We start from the raw sequence: 20,201 nt of genomic DNA on the forward strand, positions 1-20,201 counted from the left end.
TTCATTGTTTCCTATATCTGCAATTTTCATTTTTCAAATATTCAGAACTCACTGTGTTCTGCCAAGGCCAACACCTGTCATTTTTGTCTGCTTAGCACCTGCACCCTTTCTTCTGGCGTCAGCACACCCATTTTCTTTGAGGAAACTACCTCTGACCACAGCTCAGTTAAAAAAAATTTAGTTAACCTCACATCACCAGAAGCAGGGCATATATTACCAAGCTAATAAAGGCTTCTATAACCCAGGCCTGAGCGACTAGTTTGGGGTAGGCATGAGAAGTGTGCCTGAGAAAGACAGAAGAAAGCAGAGCTGAGAGATGGCAAGAAGGCAAGTCAAAAGACTTGCACTTGAGCTCCTAGACCCAACCGTGCTTGACAGACTCTTCTATGGCTGGACTTCCAGTGATGGGAGTCAATACATTTCCTTTTGTTCTTTAGGCAGTTTAAGCTAAATTTCTATTTTTGCAGATTCCTAAATAATGCTTACCTTCATACTGTTTTTTTACTGTGTTTCCTATATCTGCAAATTTCCGGTCTTCAAATATTAAGAACTCATGGCGTTTTGCCAGAGCTGTTAACTCCTTCATCACATCCAGAGTAAAATCATTCAAAATATCTACATGAGTCTTGAGTATGCAGATGTGGGGTCCTAAAGCATCTGCTAGCTGCAACAGCTCTCTGGACTCTGAAGTATCAGCAGACAGACAAAGATTGGTCTCTTTCTTCTGCATAAGCCTGAGAAGCTTCGAGGCAACTGGGTGGATCCTGGGCAGCTCTGCGCGTGCACCAAAGCTGAGTTCCCCGGCAGCTCTGTTTACAGGAAGAAGTGAATCATTATGATTAGCTGCCACAAAAACATTCTCCTGAATAAATCTCTTCACTCTCTCAACCATCTCAGCATCAATTTTGTTCTGTTGCTCCAGAATCTCCAGCATTTTGGACAATGTACACACGGAGTGAAGCTGGATCCCATGCGCCTGCAACTTGTCTTTGCCTCCTTGCTCCCTGTCCAGCAGCACTATGGCATCAGTGACTTTCAAGCCTTCCTTCTGAAGAACCGCAACAGTTTCCAAAACACTAGATCCGCTGGTAACGACATCTTCAATGATCAAACAGGTTTCTCCTGGATTAACAGCTCCTTCTACAAGACGCTTAGTGCCTAGAAAAGAAAACATTATGCTGATTTCAATTTAGAAGTATATATTTCGGCCAACTCACGATGCACCTGGCATTATAAATTTGGCATGTATTTATGAAGAGGTAGATGATCTAAATCTTATTTTCTGATAACCTACTTTAGAGCTACTTTATCTTTATTCCTGATTAGTCTTCAATGAGCCATGATTACCATTCTGTTCAGTGTTCCCCTATCTGAAAATTGTCAAAGTTACATATATAGAATATTTACAGCACAACTAGCAGATTACTTTACAGTGTAAGCAAACACCACTTAATGTGTTCATGATCAAAATTTCAAATATGGAGTTTCTTAAAGCAAGTTAACCTAGATCAAGTAAGTTATGAAACAATAACCCAATACCATCCATGAAATCATTCCTTTTTCCATCAACAAACAAGTTCATTACTCAAGATCAGCCAAACTAGCCTTTTGAGGAAATAAATTCAGGAGAAAAAATATTCAGCAACCATTTAAATCCATCACCACAACTTTATGAATTATATAATGCAATGTGAGTAAATGTACTTCCCCACTCCAACCCCACCACAGACTACTTGCAGATAATCTACAAAACGTAAGTAACTAAGGCTGCAGACTTTATAGACTCATTTTCTAGACTCGTTTGCTAGTTTCCATGATCAAATCTGTCCTCCGCTGAAACCTGAGAATTGGTGAGCAATGTGCCCACTGTTCGAGCTTTACCACGGTACCGTCCCCGCCCTCCCCCTTCCTTTCCTCCCCCTGAAATGGCAAACTGAACACAAGACTATGATACTTATGTACATATTTAACAATTACTGATCTTATTCTAAAATATTTTTAAAAACACAATAAACAGAAACAATAGTTTCCTTATGGGCAGGGATTCACACAAACACTGTGCCATCGAGCAGCAAAAATATTGTTTTAAATGGAGAATTTCAAACAAAACTAGACAAAGAAGTATAACAAACCCCCTAAATACCTTGTCACTTAACTCATGGTCAATCTTGTTTCAGCTCCATCCCTACCTCTTCCTTCCCTCCACAGTTTTTAGAAGCAAACCCCAGATGTCATGATTTTCATCATAAAAATTTTTACAACACATCCTGTAAAAGGACTCTATTTAAAAAATTGAGAAATACTATCACACCAACATAAAACAAAAAAACTCATTAATTCCTTAATGTCATCAAATATGAAGTCAGTCCCAATATTTTTAGATTGATTTTTTTTTAAAGTTCTTTTTTTTTTTTTTTTTTTTTTTAGTAATCTCTAGACCTAATATGGGGCTCAAACTCACCACCCCAAGGTCAAGAGTCCCATGCTCCTCTGACTAAGCCAGGCTAGACTGATTGGTTTTTAAAGCAAGCTCACATGTATAAAACACACACCTTATAACTTACTGCAAAGGACCCACGAAAATATATCTTCATTTAGAGAATTTTATGTGGCATTTCTCTTTATGCAGTTTAAATTATAAACATACCAGGAATGTATGTGCTCTTAGAACATTCTGCTGCTGAGAGAAGGACTGGTTAAAAATGTTCGGTTTCACAGATATAGTACAAAAAAAGCGCTTTTTTACATTGTTTAGTCATCACAAAACATTTTACCCCTAGAATCTAAAGGAAAGGAAGGCAATTTACAGTAACAGTTAACCAATTCTAAAGAACCTATGAAGAATATCCAAGGTGACTTTGGCAAACATCAGTGCCTAGAAGAAAAATTCTAACATTATCAAGTTATGTATCAACTTAAAGCTTATAATACTTTTATTTTACCATAATCCTTTGTTTCTTTCCTTCTAATAAGCATTGGAATTTGGTTGGTCGAACAGATAACTGTAGCCAATGGTAAAGCTGTATAAGGTACTCCACACACGGTGTCAAAATTGATTCCTGCATTTTGGGCAGTTTGGAATAAAATATCTGCAACCTGTAAGAAAATGAACACATAAACTTATTATCTTAAATGGTGTGTATAAATCATGTTAACATTAAAGACAGTAATAACTGAACAGGAGGTAGCCTCAAACTTGATCAGAAAAATATGTATGCCTTTTTGTTAAATGACCCTCTCTATAAATCCTGGTTTACAAATATAAAAACAAAAGAACGACTCCACTTGTCTAGATGACTCAGGGTGTGCTCTGAGGGCAACACAGGATGTCCTGGGAAGGCTCTGATGTTGACCCCAAAGACTAAGAATGGCTCCCAGTCCTCCCAATTTCCCTTAATAATCAATTATGATTTGACTATCTAAACCTTTCTATATACCTGCTAGCTACATTTTCTGCCTGAAAGAAGTCTTTATTGAAAAGTTTCGGGGCGCCTGGGTAGCTCAGTCAGCTAAGCATCTGCCTTGGGCTCAGGTCATGGGATCCAGGCGGCGCCAGGCTTCCTGCTCAGCAGGGAGTCTGCTTCTCCTCCTTCCTCCGCCCCCCTGCTCATGCTCTGTCTCTCTCTCTCTCAAATAAATAAAATCTTAAAAAAAAATTTTATAAGAGAAATTAAGAGAACAATACTGCTTAATTTGCATCAAAAAGAATAAATACTTAGGAATAAATTTAACCAAAGTGAAAGACCTGTACACTGAAAACTTTAAGACTGGTGAAAGAAAGTGAAGACGGAAAAGCTTATGAATTGTAAAAGTCCATACTACCCAAAGCAGATACGATGCAATCCCTATTAAAATTCCAGTGGCATTTTTTACAGAAATAGAACAATCCTAAAATTTGTATGGAACCCCAAAAGACCCCAAACAACCAAAGCAATCTTAAGAAAGATAAAGCTGAAAGCATTATCCTCCCTGATTTCAGACTATACTACAAAGCCAGAGTAATCAGAAAAGTGTGGTATTGGCATAAGAACACACACACAGATCAATGGAACAGAACAGAGCCCAGAAATAAACCTATTCTTATGTGGTCAATTAATTTATGGCAAAGGAGCCAAGAACATACAATGGGAAAAGGACAATCTCTTCAATAAACGGTGCTGGGAAGACTGGACAGTCTCATGCAAAAGAATGAAACTGGACCACTATCTTGCACCATACACAAAAATCAACACAAAATAGATTAGACTTGAATGTAAGACTGAAACCATAAAACTCCTAGAAGAAAACACAGGTGGTAAGCTCCTGGACATAGGTCTTGACAACGATTTTTTGGATTTGACACCAAAACCAAAGGAAACAAAACCAAAAATAAGTGAGATTACATCCAACTAAATAGCTTCTCCACAGTAAAAGAAACCACTGACAAAATGAAAAAACAGAGTACCTGCAGTTCATACACCTGATACGGGGCTGATCTATAAAGAACCCATATACCTCAGTAACAAAAACGATCAACCCAATTAAAACATAGCAGAGGACCCAGACATTTTTCCAGAGACGACAAATTGCCAACACCTCTATGAAAAGGTGCTCAGCATCACTAATCAGGGAAATGCAAATCAAAACCACAATGAGGTACCACTTCACCCTTGTTAGAATGGCTACCATCAAAAAGACAAGAATAGGGGCATCTGGGTGGCTCAGTCAGTTAAGTGTCTGCCTTCGGCTCAGATCATGATCCCCAGGGTCCCCGTGGAGGGCTCTCTGCTCAGTGGGGACTCTGCTTCTCCCTCTGCCTCTCCCCCAACTTGTGCTCTCTCACTCTCTCTCCCAAATAAAAAAATAATTAAAAAACAAAAAAAAACAAGGATAACAAGTGCCAGCAAGAACGTGGGGAAAAGGAAACCCTTGTGCCCTGGTGATAAGAATGTTAATTGGTGCAACAACTATGAAAAACAGTATGGACATTCCTCGAAAAATTAAAAATAGAACTACCATATGATCTGGCAATTTCATTTCTGGGTGTTTATCCAAAAAACCAAAAACACTAATTTGAAAAGATATGTGCACCCCTATGTTTACAACAGCATTATTTACAATAGCCAAGATATGGAAGCAAGCTGGGCGTCCATCAATAGCTGACTGGCTGAAGAAGATGGAGTACACATACACAATGGAATATTACTCAGCCAAAAAATATGAGATCTTACCTTCTGTGACAACACGGACGGACCCTGAGGGTATTATGCTAAGTGAAAGAAGAGAAAGACAAACACTATATGATTTCACTTATATGTGGAATCTAAAAAAAACCAAAAGAACAAACAAAGCAGAAATAGACCCACAAATACAGAGAACGACCTGGTGGTTGCCAGAGGGGAGGAGGCGAGATGAGCAAAACAGATGAAGGGGGGTGGGAGATACACGTTTCCAGTTATGGAATGAATAAGTCATGGGAATTAAAGGTACAGAGCAGGGAACAGTGACAGATGGTAGCTACACTTGTGGTGAGCACAGCAGGAAGAAGGGTTGTCCAATCCCTATGTCGTACACCTGAAACTAGCAACACTGTGTGCCAACTATGCTTCAATTTAAAAACAAACCACCAAAAAAAAAAAAGAAGGAAAGGAAAGGAAAGGAAAAAAGAAAACAGGCTCATAAATATAGAGCGCTGCTGGTTCCCAGAGCCAAGTGGGGTGGGGGATAGGAGAAACAGCTGAAGAGGACTGAGGGTTTAAAATAAATGTCACTGGGAAGAAAAGTACAGCACAGGGAATACAGTCAATAATATAATAACTTTGTATGGTGACAAATGGTAACTACATTTACTGTGGTGAGCCTTTCAAAATGCGTATAATTGTCAAATCACTATGTTGTACAGGTGAAACTAATATGTCAACTACACTTCGATTAAACATTTTTTAAAAAGGAAAAAAACCCTAAGGACTCCACCAAAAAACTATTAGAACTAATAAGTGAATTCAGTCAAGTTGAAGGATACAAAATCAATACACAGGTTTCTGTGGGGTTTTTTTTTGTTTTTGTTTTTTAAGATTTCATTTATTTGAGAGAGAGAGAGAGAGAGAGAGAGAGAACATAAGCAGGGGCAGAGGGAGAGGTAGAGGGAGAAGCAGACTCCCCTGCTGAGCAGGGAGCCCAATGAGGGTTCTGGGATCATGACCTGAGCCACCAAAGGCAGATGCTTAACTGACCGAGCCACCCAGGCGCCCCTGTGGTGTTGCTATACACAGATAAAGTAGCAGAAAGAGAAATCAAGAAAACAATTCCACTTAAAATAGCATCAAAAGGAATTAAATAGCTAGGAATAAATTTAACTAAGGTAAAAAACCTGTGTACTGGAAACTATAAGACTCTGATGAAAGACACTGAAGACGACCCAATTAAATGAAGAGACATATTATGCTCATGGAGTACCAATATTAATTCTTGCTAAAATATCCATACTCCTCAAAGGGAACTACAGATTCAATACAATCCTTATCAAAATCCCAATAGCATTTTTCACAGCACTAGAACAAATAATCCTAAAATTTGTATGGAACCACAAAAGACCCCAAATAGCCACAGAAATCTTGAGAAAGAAGAACAAAGCTATAAGTAATCACAATCCCAGACTTCAAACCAGCCTACAGAGCTAAAGTAACCAACACGGTACAGTACTGGCAAAAAAATAGACACACAGATCAATGGAACTGAGAGCCTGGAAATAGACTGACTCATATATGATCAATTAATCTACAACAAAGGAGGCAAGAATATACAATGGGAAACACAGTCTCTTCAATATATGGTGTTGGGAAAATTGAACAGCTATAGGCAAAAGAACTAAACTAGGCCGCTTTCTCACACCAGAAACTCAAAATGGATTAAAGACCTCAACCTAAGAACTGAAACCATAAAACTCGTAAAAGAAAATACTGGCAGTGAACTCTTAGCGGTTTTAGCAGTGTTTCTTTGATCTCTCTCTTCAGGCAAGAGCAACAGAAGAAAAAATAAACAATCGGAATACATCAGAATAAACAGATTTTGCACAGGGAATAAAACTGTCAACAGAACAAAAAGGCAATCTACTGGTGGGAGAAGGTATCTGCAAATGATATAACCAATAAAGGGCTAATCAAAAATATATAGAGAACTTGTACAACACAATACTGACAAAACAAGCGATCCAAGTAAAAAATGGGCAAAGGACCCAAATACACATTTTCCAAAGGAAGACATACAGATCACACAGAGGCCAGCAGGCACGTGAAGAGATGCCCAACATCCCTCATCATCAGGGGAATGCAAATCAAAAGCACAATGAGGTACCACCTCACACCTGTCAGAATGGCTATGATCAAAGAGATAAGAAACAGATGTTGGAAGGGTGCCTGGGTAGCTCAGTGGGTTAAGCATCTGCCGTCACGATCTCAGGATCCTGGGACTGAGCCCTGCATCAGGCTCCCTGCTCGGTGGGGAGTCTGCTTCTCCCTGTCCCTCTGCCTGCAGCTCCCCTGCTTGTGTTCTCTCTCTTCCTGTCAAATAAGTAAGTAAAGTAAGTAAATAAATAAATACAATGTTTACGAAAGAAAGGAAGAAAGAAATAGATGGGGAGTTTAAAAAGGGAGCCCTTATGCAATGTTGGCAGGAATGTAAATTGGGGCAGTCACTTTGGAAAACAGTATGGAAGCTCCTCAAAAAATTACAAATAGAAATGGTATGCAATCCACTAACTCCCCTTCTGGGTATTTACCTGAAGAAAACGAAAACACCAATTTGAAAAGAAAGTGCGCCCCACATTATTTACAATAGCCAAGATATGGAAGCAGCCTAAGTTGTCCACAGACAGATGCACAAAGATGTGGTACAGGTACACAGCGGAATATTACTCAGCCAAAAAAAGAATGAAATCTTGCCATTTGCAACAACATGGAAAGACCTAGAGGGTATTTATTATGCTAAGTGAAATGTCTGAAAAAGAAAAATGCTACATGATTTCACCTACATGTGGAGTCTAAAAAACAAAATGAACAAACAAAACAGAAACAGACTCACTGACACAGGAAACAAATTACGGGTTACGAGCAGGGAGGGGCTGGGGGTGAGGGGTGAAATACAAAGAAATCATGGAGATGTAATGTACGACATAGGGGTTACGGTCAATAATATCGATAAAAATCAATGGAAGCATACCAAAATATTAAAAAAAAGTTTCATAAATACAGAGCCTATTGTGTGAAGTACTATTTTATAATATCCTTTTCTATATAAATCATGATATTTCAATGCTAGAATGCATACCCTCATTCAACACCGCCTTATTTAAAAAAAAAAATGCAAACTTAAGAATTGCTTAGTGAAGGGGTGTCTGGGTGGCTCAGTCAGTTGAGCATCTGCCTTCAGCTCCAGTCATGATCACAGGGTCCTGGGATTGAGCCCTGCAGCGGGCTCCCTGCTCAGCGGGGAATCTGCTTCTCCCTCTCCCTCTGCACCCCCTCCACTCCTACTTGTGTACTCTCTCTCAAATAATTTTTTAAAAATCTTTAAAAAAAAAAATGGCTTAGTGAACTAGATCAGATCTTCAAAATTTCTTGCATCTGTACTTCCAAAGACTTGACAATTCTGTATTTTTAAGTTGCAAAAGATGTAATTTCTAGAGTACTAAAAAATCGTTATTATCCTAGAACTGTTATCACTGTTTTGAGTGAATACGATGGGATCCAAATGCTATAGTGATTTGATACTGACCATCTCCGTTTTATTTCTTTTTAAAATTTTATTTATTTGAGAGAGAGAAAGCTCGAGAGAAAGACAGCACAAGCAGGAGGACCATCGGAGGGAGAGGAAGCAGGCTCCCTTCTGAGCAGGGAACTCAATCCCAGGATCCTGACATCACGACCTGAGCCCAAGGCAGACACCCAACCAACTGAGCCACCCAGGTGCCCCAACCATCTCCATTTTAATAAATATGTAAATACTGGACTATGAAAGTTGGAAAAATTTTACATTTTTGGAACTCATATTTCATCCCACAGTCTGCACAGAATTTTATTCTAATACAATTATGTTTATACTTAGAAAACTTTTAGTGATCACTCTATCATACTTCTCCATAACAAAATATATGTAAATTCAAATTTAAAACTGTAAATTTTCTATTTCTATTAATTCCCATGACCATAAATCTCTAAGTATTAAAAATTGTTATGTGTTATCATTACAACAGTTACAAGCATGAAATTAATTAAAACATAATTTATGAAGTTTGATAGAAGTGTAAGAATGGATTATTTTGGAAATACTTTCCTTAGTGAGATGAATGGTACCCCCCATTTGTTTATGTATCTACTTAAACTGAGTATTCCTTACAACTAGGAAGTTAGAGTTTAGTGTAAATTCTTTTGGTTTTTTGGGGGGTGCAAATACTGAGAAATCCTGTTTGCATAAATAAGTAGGTACAAAAGGGGTTCCATTACAGCTAGGTCTCTCAATGTTTTCAATTCTTGAGTTAACTACCAAAAATCACACACACACCAAGATGTAGTATCAAAAAGCAATTTTTAGTCATCTAACAATCAACTGACTTGTCAAAAAAAAAAAAAATCAGCCTATTTTTCATTCGAAGATCCCTAGTCATTCAGCTTCTCACTACTGAAGAGAGGCACCAAAACATGATTCTGTATGGTGAGAAGAGTCCAACCCACTTCAACCAGTGCTTCAGTCCTTTTTATAATAACCTTACAAAGTAGGGTTCCCAAAGGGTGAGAATAAACCCTTAGGTGGTGGAGGAAATTCATACGTCTTCTTGATAAATCTTCCTTTGAAGATGGAAATGTTCTCTATCTGCACTGTTCAATGTCCCACTGGCCACATGTGATTATTTCAATTTTATTTTTTTTAAAGATTTTATTTCTTTGAAAGAGAGAGCATGAGCAATGGGGTGGGGGTAAGCAGAGGGAGACTGATAGGGCTCAATCCCAGGACTGCAAAGGCCAAAGGCAGATGTTTAACCAGCTGAGTCACCCAGGTGCCTGAATTATTTCAATTTTAAAATTTATAATGCTCACATTCACATGTGGCTAGTAGCAAGTCTATCGGACAGCACATTCAGATCCTTCTATTCACTAGTCAGTAGCTCTGGCCGGCAGCTTGTTAGGAAGACATAACATCAGGCCCCGCCTTAGATCTACTAAAGCAGATCACGCCTTAGATCTACTAAAGCAGATCACGCAGTTTAACAGAATGCGCAGGTGATTCTTATTTACTCAAAGACTGAGACACACTGTGCTAACAAACCTCTAATTTGTACTAGGTTTTTCCCTTCTTTTGACCAAAAAAGTGCCTCCGTGAAATGTTTATCCTCTGGCCTTCGTTCTTGCTCCCGGCCACAAAGTGCAAAATCAAATCCCCCTTTCTAAACAACAGCCCTCCCAAACATTTAAGAAGCTATTAAATTCTTCCCCCACCCATCTTTTCCTTTGTCTCCCACATTTTATTTTCTCAGAGTTAAATACACAGAACTCATTGGACTATTTCTGTGCCAACAGCGCTCCAAACTAGGCTTCCTGACTTGAAAGCACGTGTCAAAGCCTGCGAGTCAAGGAGCAAGCTGCTCTCTGGGTCCTGATAAAATCAACTCAACTTTACATGTTTGTGGGCCCTGCTCCTATTTCCCAGGGAAGCAAACCCTCAAAGCTTGGGCTCTATTTCTGCCCAAAGCACACACTATACATCTGCTTCATTAAAAAAAAAAAGAAGAAGAAGAAGAAGAAGAATGAAAAAAGTTATATTCCAAACATTAAGAAAAATTTAAAGACCTCCCTGGTTCCTGTAAGATTAAAGTCATATAGACTTCTACATACTAAAAACACAAGATAAAATGTGTAACTTTCTGAAATGCCTTTCACCATGGTGATTTCTAACTCTACGTAAAAAACAAAACAAAACAAACCCGTATATAATCCTGCACCAAATGTTCCTTCTCTAGAGCGCGCGCGCTCTTCTTTGCAAGATTATGTATACCGAGCAGCTGTCCGAACTCGGGCCCGATTAAAACTCTTTTCCTTTTTTTTTTTTTTTTTTTAATTTTAAGAAAGGTCTGTTCATTTTGCATCAACGGTCCGCAACAGCCTAACAGTTCCTGGCCTCGGGGCTTCTCCAACCGACTCCCTAGGACTCCAGTAGGGTCGGCTGCCTGCTTGGCTCTTTTGCTCTCACCCAGAGCCCAACTCCTTCACCCTCTCTACCTCCTGGTCCCCATTCCGGCCACCCAGCCGCCTTCTTCCCTTTCCCGGGCTGGCACCTGACTTAGAAGACGCGGTCGAGAAACGATGCCACGCAGATCGATGTACACAGGGGAAGAGAGCCCGCTCTTCAGTACGAAGTTCCCAAACTTGAAAGCCTGCACGTCGTACAGACCCGTTACCAATGACCCCAAAGCTGCTTCTGCGGCTGCCATCTCCACGAGCTCCCGGTTCTGTTCTAAACTCCAAAGCGCGCCAGACGTGCGGCGCCCCAATGTCGTCACCCGAGGAAGCCCCGCCTCTTCCGCCGTCTCTTCCGGCGGCCGCGGGGCTCGCCGGGCACCACTCCCAGGCTTTAAGGAGCCGGTCACGTGTGGTGTTGGAAGAGCTCTGGAGGCAGCGGTTGGTGTTTCAGCTGCTGCTTGTGGGTCGGGCCGCTGGAGTTCAAAGCTCCGAATACCTGATTGACCTCCGAGTCATAAAGCCGAGCCTCTCTAGAGATTGTGTAAACCCTGCCCGTTTTATAGCTCAACGTCCCCTTAATTACCTCCTGCCTGGCCAAGCCTGTAGTTATTTGCCGGTATTAGCCACGACTCCTCCTCTCTGATACTCCTCCCTCCCCCGACCCCGGTTTCACCAAGTAGACGGTAAGGTCTCGAAGACGGGGATCTTTACCCAGTTCTTAGTTAGCTTCATGGCATCTGGCACGTGACAATGTCTGAGCAACTGGCACAGGGGACCATAAAGGGCTTAGCAGGTAATTGTTCATCACCTCTTCTGTCAGAACTGTGTGTCTTGGAGGAGGACGTGTGTTTATTCCCGTTAAAGTAGCTCAGTTGCTTGGCAGGTAGTAAGAAGTGTACAGCGGATGAGGAAGGGAGAGAGGAGAGTAGAGGAGGATGAATTGCTCCGTATCAAGGTTATCCAGGAGGATAATTTTGCCAGCCAATCTGAAGATCCAAGCGTATTTGGTCTTTACAAATAAATCCCTTAAAGTGGGGGAAATTCCTATTATGTGTAGAAGGCAATACTTTAAGGGAAATAACCCTTAAAACCATATATGGCTCATGATGCTTACTCATTAAATAGATTCTGATTTCTATATTTCTAATGTCTGTATTTTCTTTGACAAGATTGTGCTGACCAGCCAGTGTGAAGAACCCATGCTTTTGAGACTTGTTTCTCATTTCAAATAAATGCAGTGAAATTTTGATGAAATAGCCAAATGTTAAAACATTTTTGTTCTTATTGGCAAAGTAAGCTAATCAAAACACTTCAATCTCTAATACTCTCGCTAATGGACATTGTACTCTGAATCAGTCTCATTTACACTTGGGCGGCACCTGCGGACCGATCACGTCTGTATGGCTAATCCAGACTCCGAGAGTCCACACCATGATGCATAAATTTGTGAGATCCAGCTCAAATGGCCTGACAATTTTCTAACAAATTCAGCACCCAGAACACCAGAATAAAGTTAACGACACACACCTGAGACTTACTTGACCTTTTTTTTTTGGCGGGGGGGGGGGGGGGGGGGGATAAATGCCTTAGGATACTTCTCCAGGCTACAAAATTGTTGCTTTCTTTCCAAAATGCTGGGCAAAAAGTGTTGTAATGATAACGTGCCATTTTCAACTTGTCAAAGGCCTTCATATATTTGGGGAAGAGATAAAAAAATTTACTCTTTCCTTGAACAATGGTTTTAATTAGAAAGAAAAGAAAAAGACCACCAGAAATAACATCTTTAGTATAGTATATTTATAGGAATGCATAACTTGTGAGATGTACATTTTGAAGTTTCATCCATAACTTATAACATTTACTGTAATAATAACGAGACAGCAGGTCATCACTTTACAACATTACGCATGAGTGATTTTGACTTACAAATAAAATATTTACAACCTACCTTTACAAAACGACATTGTGTGCATACAAAATGAACTGCAGAAAAGTTTAAAAATAATAAGACAACCAAAAACCCAGAAGATACACTTAAGGCAGACCAGCAAGACACTGAAATAATTAAGGCTGTGGAATTCTTCTGCACCTTGAAAATATAGAGCTATTTATCAATACTGTGGAGTGATTTTAAATCAATTGTTACAAGCCTGATGGAAGTATGTACTTATATGTATATGTGTAATGGTCCCTATGGGGAAACCTATCCACTTCTGGATAAGGCCCTTTATTTGAATGGCCAGAGAAGCCCACTCCAGACTCTCAAATGACTTGGTGGGGAGGGGGTCACTCAAAACCAAGAGGTGCCAATGCAGTTTGCAAACCAACTATTAATAATCCAAACATAAAGATCCTCCTGACCCTAGGTAAACAGCTGCAACGATGGCCCCATTATGTTTCAGGCTTTGTTCATTTGGCTTTGTGGACTTCACAGGACAGCAAACAATTCCCAGAGGAGTAGACTCGAACTCCACCCACCAGCCCTAATGGTTTTGAATGGCCCTAAATGGTTTTCCAGTAGAAAAACTGCCCGACTGGGGCTGCCTTCAACTGGATAGATTTCTGCATATGAGCAATAACATATACATACATATTATACACTATATACATGTACAGATGTACATATATCCATATTTTCCAACAGTTTGCACTTTGATCACTACCGTTCTCTGACTAGGATCTCATTCTGACGGGCATATTCAGTTTTTCAGTCTTCACGTTTGTCCTAACTACTGGTGTTACTCACCTTCCCCATAGAGCAGGCTGGAGTTCGGCAGAACAGAAGTAAAAGCACCAAGGTCAAAGAAATCAGACACAGAGATGACAGATATGGCTTAAGTTAGTAAGAGAAGATGTATGTTTTGTTAACTTCAAATTCATAACCACAGTCTCTGAGATCATGGTAACAGTCCCCATAACACTCCAGGATGTGGATTCATTTCTTGATGGAAGTCAGGCATTGATGGAACTCTTAATGCTAGCTCCCCCTGGGCTAGCAAACTGGCTTGCTTAAGTTGGGACGCCAGGAAATTTATTTGCACTTTCTCCCCACCACTCTTCCTTTTTTTTCAACTATCCTCACCCTCTGAAATAACAGCTATCTGAAGAAAGAGTTGATCTTGATCATTTGAATAAAACTAAATCCGACCACATTTTAGAATCTCCCAGCAAACAGGCTGACAGGAAAACACAATAGCCTATGAATAGTTCAGGCTTTCATGAGTATTAATTTCAAGCTTTCCATAAATGTCCCTTAAAGATGAAAATTTGTCTTAGGGTAATTGCTTTTTCCTCTCCTCTAACTTCTACACATATGGAAAATGCAGAAATGCCTTTCTTTGAAAATATGGCCTATGATATTTCTGTGTTCTATTTCTACATAGATTTCTCACATGAATAACATTTCCTATTAAAAATGTCTAAGGCTATGGACAAATTTCAGCTCTTTTTAACCCTCTAGAATTAATGAAATGACTGAGAGCCTTATCGTTTTTAGAAAATAAATATTAACACAGTAGCTTCCCTTTTCTTAGTAGAGTAGATATAAACCTTGTCTTTTCTAAATGCACCCTAGATTTAATTATTAATTTCCAAACGAACCCTAGATTTTAAATAGTAAATAGAAAAGCCATAATGCAGATAAATCCATTGGAAGCCCACCTACTATGGTAGCCTGACCCAGACTCCACAAGACGCTACACAGGGGAAAAAGGAATAAAGCCCACATTCCTCAAAACTGAACAAGGGAGTGGTGAGTTTGCACTTTTGCCTTACTACAGAGACCCCTTACGTCTGTAACATTTCCTCCTCTATCAAATTTGTGGGACAAAGCTTTAGTCAATATGCAGATAAAACCACCATCTAGTTTATAATGTCTTTGCTCCCTCATGTTCTCACAAATCTTAATTTCCATGCTCTTTCACATAGGCAAGCAAACAAGGAATGACTAACTCTTGGGCATTAAATCATGGAGACGATGGGAAAGCAAATATGCTACTCCTGAAACACCTATTATCTTAAAAAGAAAAAAAAAGATCCAAGGTTTTCCCTCCAAAATCCAACAGTTCAATTCATTTCTACATCTGTGCATATAATTTGCCTCTTATGGATGCCGGTGAGATTCTGAAGAAATGAGTTGTGATATCAAACAATATTTTATTCTCACTTCTGCCCTTCCAGTGAGGAAAGTGGCTGTTTGAGTTCTTTTCTGTCAATTTTTCCAGAGCATAAAGCTTGAGAACAGAGAGCAGCAGTTGCTTTGGAGGGCATCCTACTCTGGCTTTGCCATCAGAAATACGGAAAAAAACAGTTTATTCACATAAGACCATCAGCTCTCCTAACTTTTCTGTAGACAAGCTCTTACATGATTGAAATTACAGGCTAAGACCAAATAACATTTAGACAAAGAGCACCTGGTACTTCCAATTAAAATCAATTTACAGAATTTAATCTCATGAGTTTGCAAATGGTATCCTAAAATATGAATATTGAAAACCTGGAATGTTCAAAGTTACTATTAATAAAATTCTTAGCACTGGCAGTGTGTAGCACTTTAAGAAAACCAAAGTATTCTTTAGACATCCCAACTATGCTATTTTTTGCAACATTCCTATGAGATTAAAGTCCCTCCTCCTTCTACCACCCCCATTCCCATTTTAACAATGGGGACATTTGGGACAGAAAAACAAAGACTTTCTGTAAGAAAGGACGAATCAGGAATAGCTGAGGTTGAAACTCAAGAATTCCTGGCCTCACCCTATATTCAGATGTTTTCATTTAAAAGGTATTTTAACATAAAGAAAAAAAATGCTGCAGTATCAATCTAAATACAATGAACTTCTTTATCTCCCATCCTCCCCTCTGAAAGGCACTACTATTTATAAAGGCTTTGTGAACGACAAAGCGGTGAAGCCAGCTTTTCCTCTGCTTCCTCTACTCCCCCAAGAGTGTTTATGGCTGTGAGAGTCCTGAAGGACACCTCCAACATTACAATTTTTTTTCTTAAAAATTTTCCCAACATTCAGCTGTAAGTGGATATAAATCTATTTAATTTGAAACAAATGTAAAAGATGCAGTAAATCATCATATCTTTAAAAAATTATTATGAGTTGTCCCTGATCTTTTCCTTCTTTCTGCATCCCACCCTTGCAAAACAAAACCCCAAAACTCTATGCAATGAACGTAAGCCAAGCAAGAAACTTATGACTTTAACCAACATTAATTTTTCCCATTTCAACTGCAAGTTCACTCTAATTCCTAGTTAAGTTTTGATTTCCAGAACTATGACGATTATGGTGGAAGTGGACTATTTTCTCTTCTCCCCCTCTCTACCGCAAAGTAATAAATATCTGCCAAAACAGGTACAGAAGCTGGTTTCTAATCCTTCATCCCTCACCACAGTTGCCCACAGAGCAACCTCAAGTACATTTCCCAGCCCCACCTTCGGGGATTCCTTGTTATTTCCAACTAGCTATGGAGAATTCTCGAAGCAGGGCTGCTATCTTACTCCTCTTGGGGAGGCAGCAGGGGCTTTGCAGACAGGGCACCTCTCTGTTAGTTTTCTTCAGTGACCAAGCTATATAAAATACACACCCTTTCTCTTGGGGCCTCTATTCAATTAATTCTACTCTAATGATTGTACTTAGGCTCCAGTTAACAGAATCATACTACTTTGCATTTCTATGTCCAGCCTCTCCTGTCTCCTCACTTCCCCAACATGTGTACTTGGGTAGAGGGGAGATTCCACACAACCCCACACCTCGGCCGTCCCAGCTCTGATGGAAACGCTGATATAAAAGCGTTGGCTCTAACATTGTCAGTGGCCCTCCCACAACATGATTTTGTGAATGCTCTCCTGAGCCCTCTGCGCACCACAGTCCAAGGCCCTAATCTCCTCCAGCAGAAACTCAGCCCATCTCTTCCATGGTCATAAAAACTCAAAAGGACTCAGCAGGGAGTTCTTTAGTCATTGTGCACAGTGGACGAAGCAGACCTCGCCAAGCCACGCTTGATGGGGGTTTGGAATCCTCAACACCTGCCCTGCATCCCGTGACAAGCCCTAGGGACCAGGCGTTCTTCTTTTAGGCTAGATCTCACAATGAAGACATATTTATTAAAAGGTTTTTTGGGTTTTTTTTTTAGTACATATGTTTTAAATTGTAAAATATCGTATCAGATAGCATTTGTATATACATGTAGATTTAAATGGAGACTAGCGGGGTGAGTCAGGGGTGGGCTCTGAGGGAGGGCGCCTTGGTGACCCAGGGCCATCTGAAACTAGAAACCAAATACAGGTGGAATCAGTTTCCACATATTTGATTAATCCTAAAAATACGAAGTGCTATCTAGTCTTATTGCTTGTACTTCCTACTAATTGATTAATCTATAATCTTAGATGGGATGAGGTGGAGGCTGGATGAGGAAGGTGACTCTGAAACCAATGGAAAAGAAAGATGAGTATTTCTACTTTTACATTTCTGCTATGGGAATAAGTGTTTTTATATATTAAAGTTCAGGCTTAGTGTCCACCAACCTTTCTCATTTAGATTGATCGGTAACTCTATGTATCCCTCATAAGCTCTCTGCTTGCACTTGTGTGGCGTGCTTTTAATTTTCTCAATCCTATTACGGGAGAGAAGCACTGCCGTTAAACCTGATTTGAGGACAAACACTTGAGTTATATTTTTAAATAATATTTGCATAACAGCAATTTTCAAGACACATCCTAGAAAACAAAGGGTGGATCATGTACGAACACACAAAAAAAACCCAAAAATCTTCCCCAAAAACAAAGAAAGAAAAACCACCATGGAATGCCCAGGCTGAAATTTTTTTTTTCCACTAGCAAGGGAAAAAGGGCAGTTCGTAATCACCTTGTGTGGAGAATACGCACCAGAAAGCAGCGCTGGCCTCAAAGTGCAATTAGTCCTTTTGGTCCAGGGAAATCTCAGTGGCTGCGTGGTGACAGGTACGGCAATCACAGTGACAGCTCAATGCTCTGTCAGAGTGATGTATCAGATTTTATTCCATGGCTTCAAAAAGGACTTGGGACCAGGCCTTTAGAGGCCTATATGGCTGCCTCCTTTTGGTAAGCACCCCTTAGCTTCCAGAAGGGGTTAGAAATAAAGCAAGCCAACTTTCTGAGGACTGCATTGTACAGCTGTAGAAGAGGTCAGAAAGTGTTGTTACGTTGTTCACAGGGACCGTAGCAAAGGCTTCTATTTGCCCTTTTGTGTGAACCTGTTATCTTCATTGCCTAGTTCAGAGTGTAGACATAAAAATAGCCCCACGACGCTTAACTGTATTTGGATTTATTTCCTGGCAGGCTTTCCTGCCAGCTTAACTCTGAGCTGCCAGTGAATTTGGGGGTAGCGTTTCATATACAGAACCTATGTTAATCAAATACACGTGACTGAGAGAAAAATCTTCTCATTCACAGATTGCAAAAGGGTAGCATTGCCTTCTCTTAATGCACGGGTTCTGGTAAAAGATTTCTATACAAGATTTATAAAATGCTCTAAAAAACTTGTCATCTAATTGTGCTTAGTCAAAACAATGTAATGCTTCGGTAAATAAATTACTGTCTTAACTGGAGCACTCAAAGTTACTGATGACTGATTTCATATATACCTCTCTATTATAAAACTCTGAAACCTGAACGGGATAGATTTTACTGTATGTGTGTATGTAGCCTACTAAGAAACTATAGCTAAGTAATCGAAACCAGAATAGTGGATATAAGTGATATCTCTGTTAAATAGAACTTTTTTGCTTCAAATTTCAGCAGGGTTAGAAACCTTTTACACTCACCACCGTGAGCTTAGCTTTGCCCAGTTCCCCACTCTTTTCGGAACACACTGTGAAAATCTTATAACGGCTCATCTTCTTGTTATCCTCGCCCCCTCGCTTTAATGCTCTGGGTGACTCTCTGCATCTCTCTCTCTTCTAAAGACCTTCTGGAAAGGCCCTGGGTTGAGGGTAATTTTACTGCTGCCCAGACCCTGAATAACCACTGACGGGGTTGAAGAGGTCCGTCTCTCAAGCCAGAGAACTGCGTGGAGCGAACGAACAGAATTATTTACAGACATTCAGTCTTGCTTTGGTTCACACCGTACTGCCACGTGGAACCCCAAGGGCGAGGAGATGGCTACGTCCCTTGGTTGACCCGGTTGACAATGTAGCTCTTGACATTGGGGACAGGCCGCACGTCGTTCTGGTGCTTGCGGCGCTCTATGAAGCACGCCAGGCGGGACGTGTCCAGGGGGACCTTGGAGTAGCTGCCGTTGTGGGGCTGCAGCCAGGGGTGCTGCAGGCACGTGGCCGCCGTGGGCCTCCTGCGGAAGTCTTCCTGCAGGGTCACGTTGATGAAGTCTCTGGCGGCGTTGCTCACGCCGCAGAAGTACTCGTGCGGGAAGCTGAAGTCCACCCTGCACACGTTGATACAGGTCTCCTCCTTACTCTCGTCCAAGAAGGGGGACACCCCACTGAGCATGACGTACGTCAGAACCCCGATGCTCCAGATGTCTGTGCCCAGGGAGACGGGGATGCCTTGGATCACTTCCGGGGCGGCGAACTCGGGGTTCCCCAGCAGGTGGTGGATGTGGAAGTGCCCCGAGATCTGGACGGCATCCTCCAGGTCGATGAGCTTCACCCGAGGCACTGGGATGCGCAGGTCAATGAGCAGGTTTTCGGGCTGAGGAGACCCGGGCGTGAGGGAGAAGAGAAGGCAAGGTCAGCTCTCTGTCTTGGTACCAGTAGGACTCTGGTGGTTCAGACATGGTCCTGCTCGTCTTTGAAAAAGCCTACCGGGCACGGGAAATTGCCTGTGCAAAGTGCAGGGGGCCCTCAAGCTAGACTACATGCTGGGCTGGCTAGCGCTTCGGAGAAGCTGCTTGACATTGGAAATCATGTCTTCTCAACCACGCCTTGCTTCTGCACGGACTCAAAAAAAGAATGGATTATTCATTTTGGAACACGGGGGCTTCCTTTGGA

At 40.7% G+C, this 20,201-nt stretch overlaps 2 protein-coding genes across 4 annotated transcripts in view; both read right to left on the bottom strand.

Annotated features, from left to right (window-relative positions):
• Window positions 1-11,565, bottom strand: part of UMPS (uridine monophosphate synthetase) — a 28,602-nt gene extending 17,037 nt beyond the window's left edge. Inside the window, exons 1-3 of the mRNA XM_026495234.4 lie at window positions 11,306-11,565; window positions 2,943-3,096; window positions 487-1,158 (exon numbers count right to left, since the gene is read on the bottom strand). Coding sequence (XP_026351019.2) covers window positions 487-1,158; window positions 2,943-3,096; window positions 11,306-11,461 — 982 coding nt within the window. The 5' untranslated portion in view covers window positions 11,462-11,565. The remainder of the gene's footprint in view (window positions 1-486; window positions 1,159-2,942; window positions 3,097-11,305) is intronic.
• A 1,420-nt stretch (window positions 11,566-12,985) lies between these two features.
• Window positions 12,986-20,201, bottom strand: part of KALRN (kalirin RhoGEF kinase) — a 642,459-nt gene continuing 635,243 nt past the window's right edge. For all 3 annotated transcript variants that reach the window (XM_057306496.1, XM_026495196.4, XM_026495187.4), the window contains one exon: window positions 12,986-19,902. In XM_057306496.1, the coding sequence (XP_057162479.1) occupies window positions 19,357-19,902 (546 nt within the window). In that variant the 3' untranslated portion in view covers window positions 12,986-19,356. The remainder of the gene's footprint in view (window positions 19,903-20,201) is intronic.

The sequence above is a fragment of the Ursus arctos genome, unplaced genomic scaffold (assembly GCF_023065955.2).
Source record: "Ursus arctos isolate Adak ecotype North America unplaced genomic scaffold, UrsArc2.0 scaffold_4, whole genome shotgun sequence".
NCBI lineage: Eukaryota > Metazoa > Chordata > Mammalia > Carnivora > Ursidae > Ursus > Ursus arctos.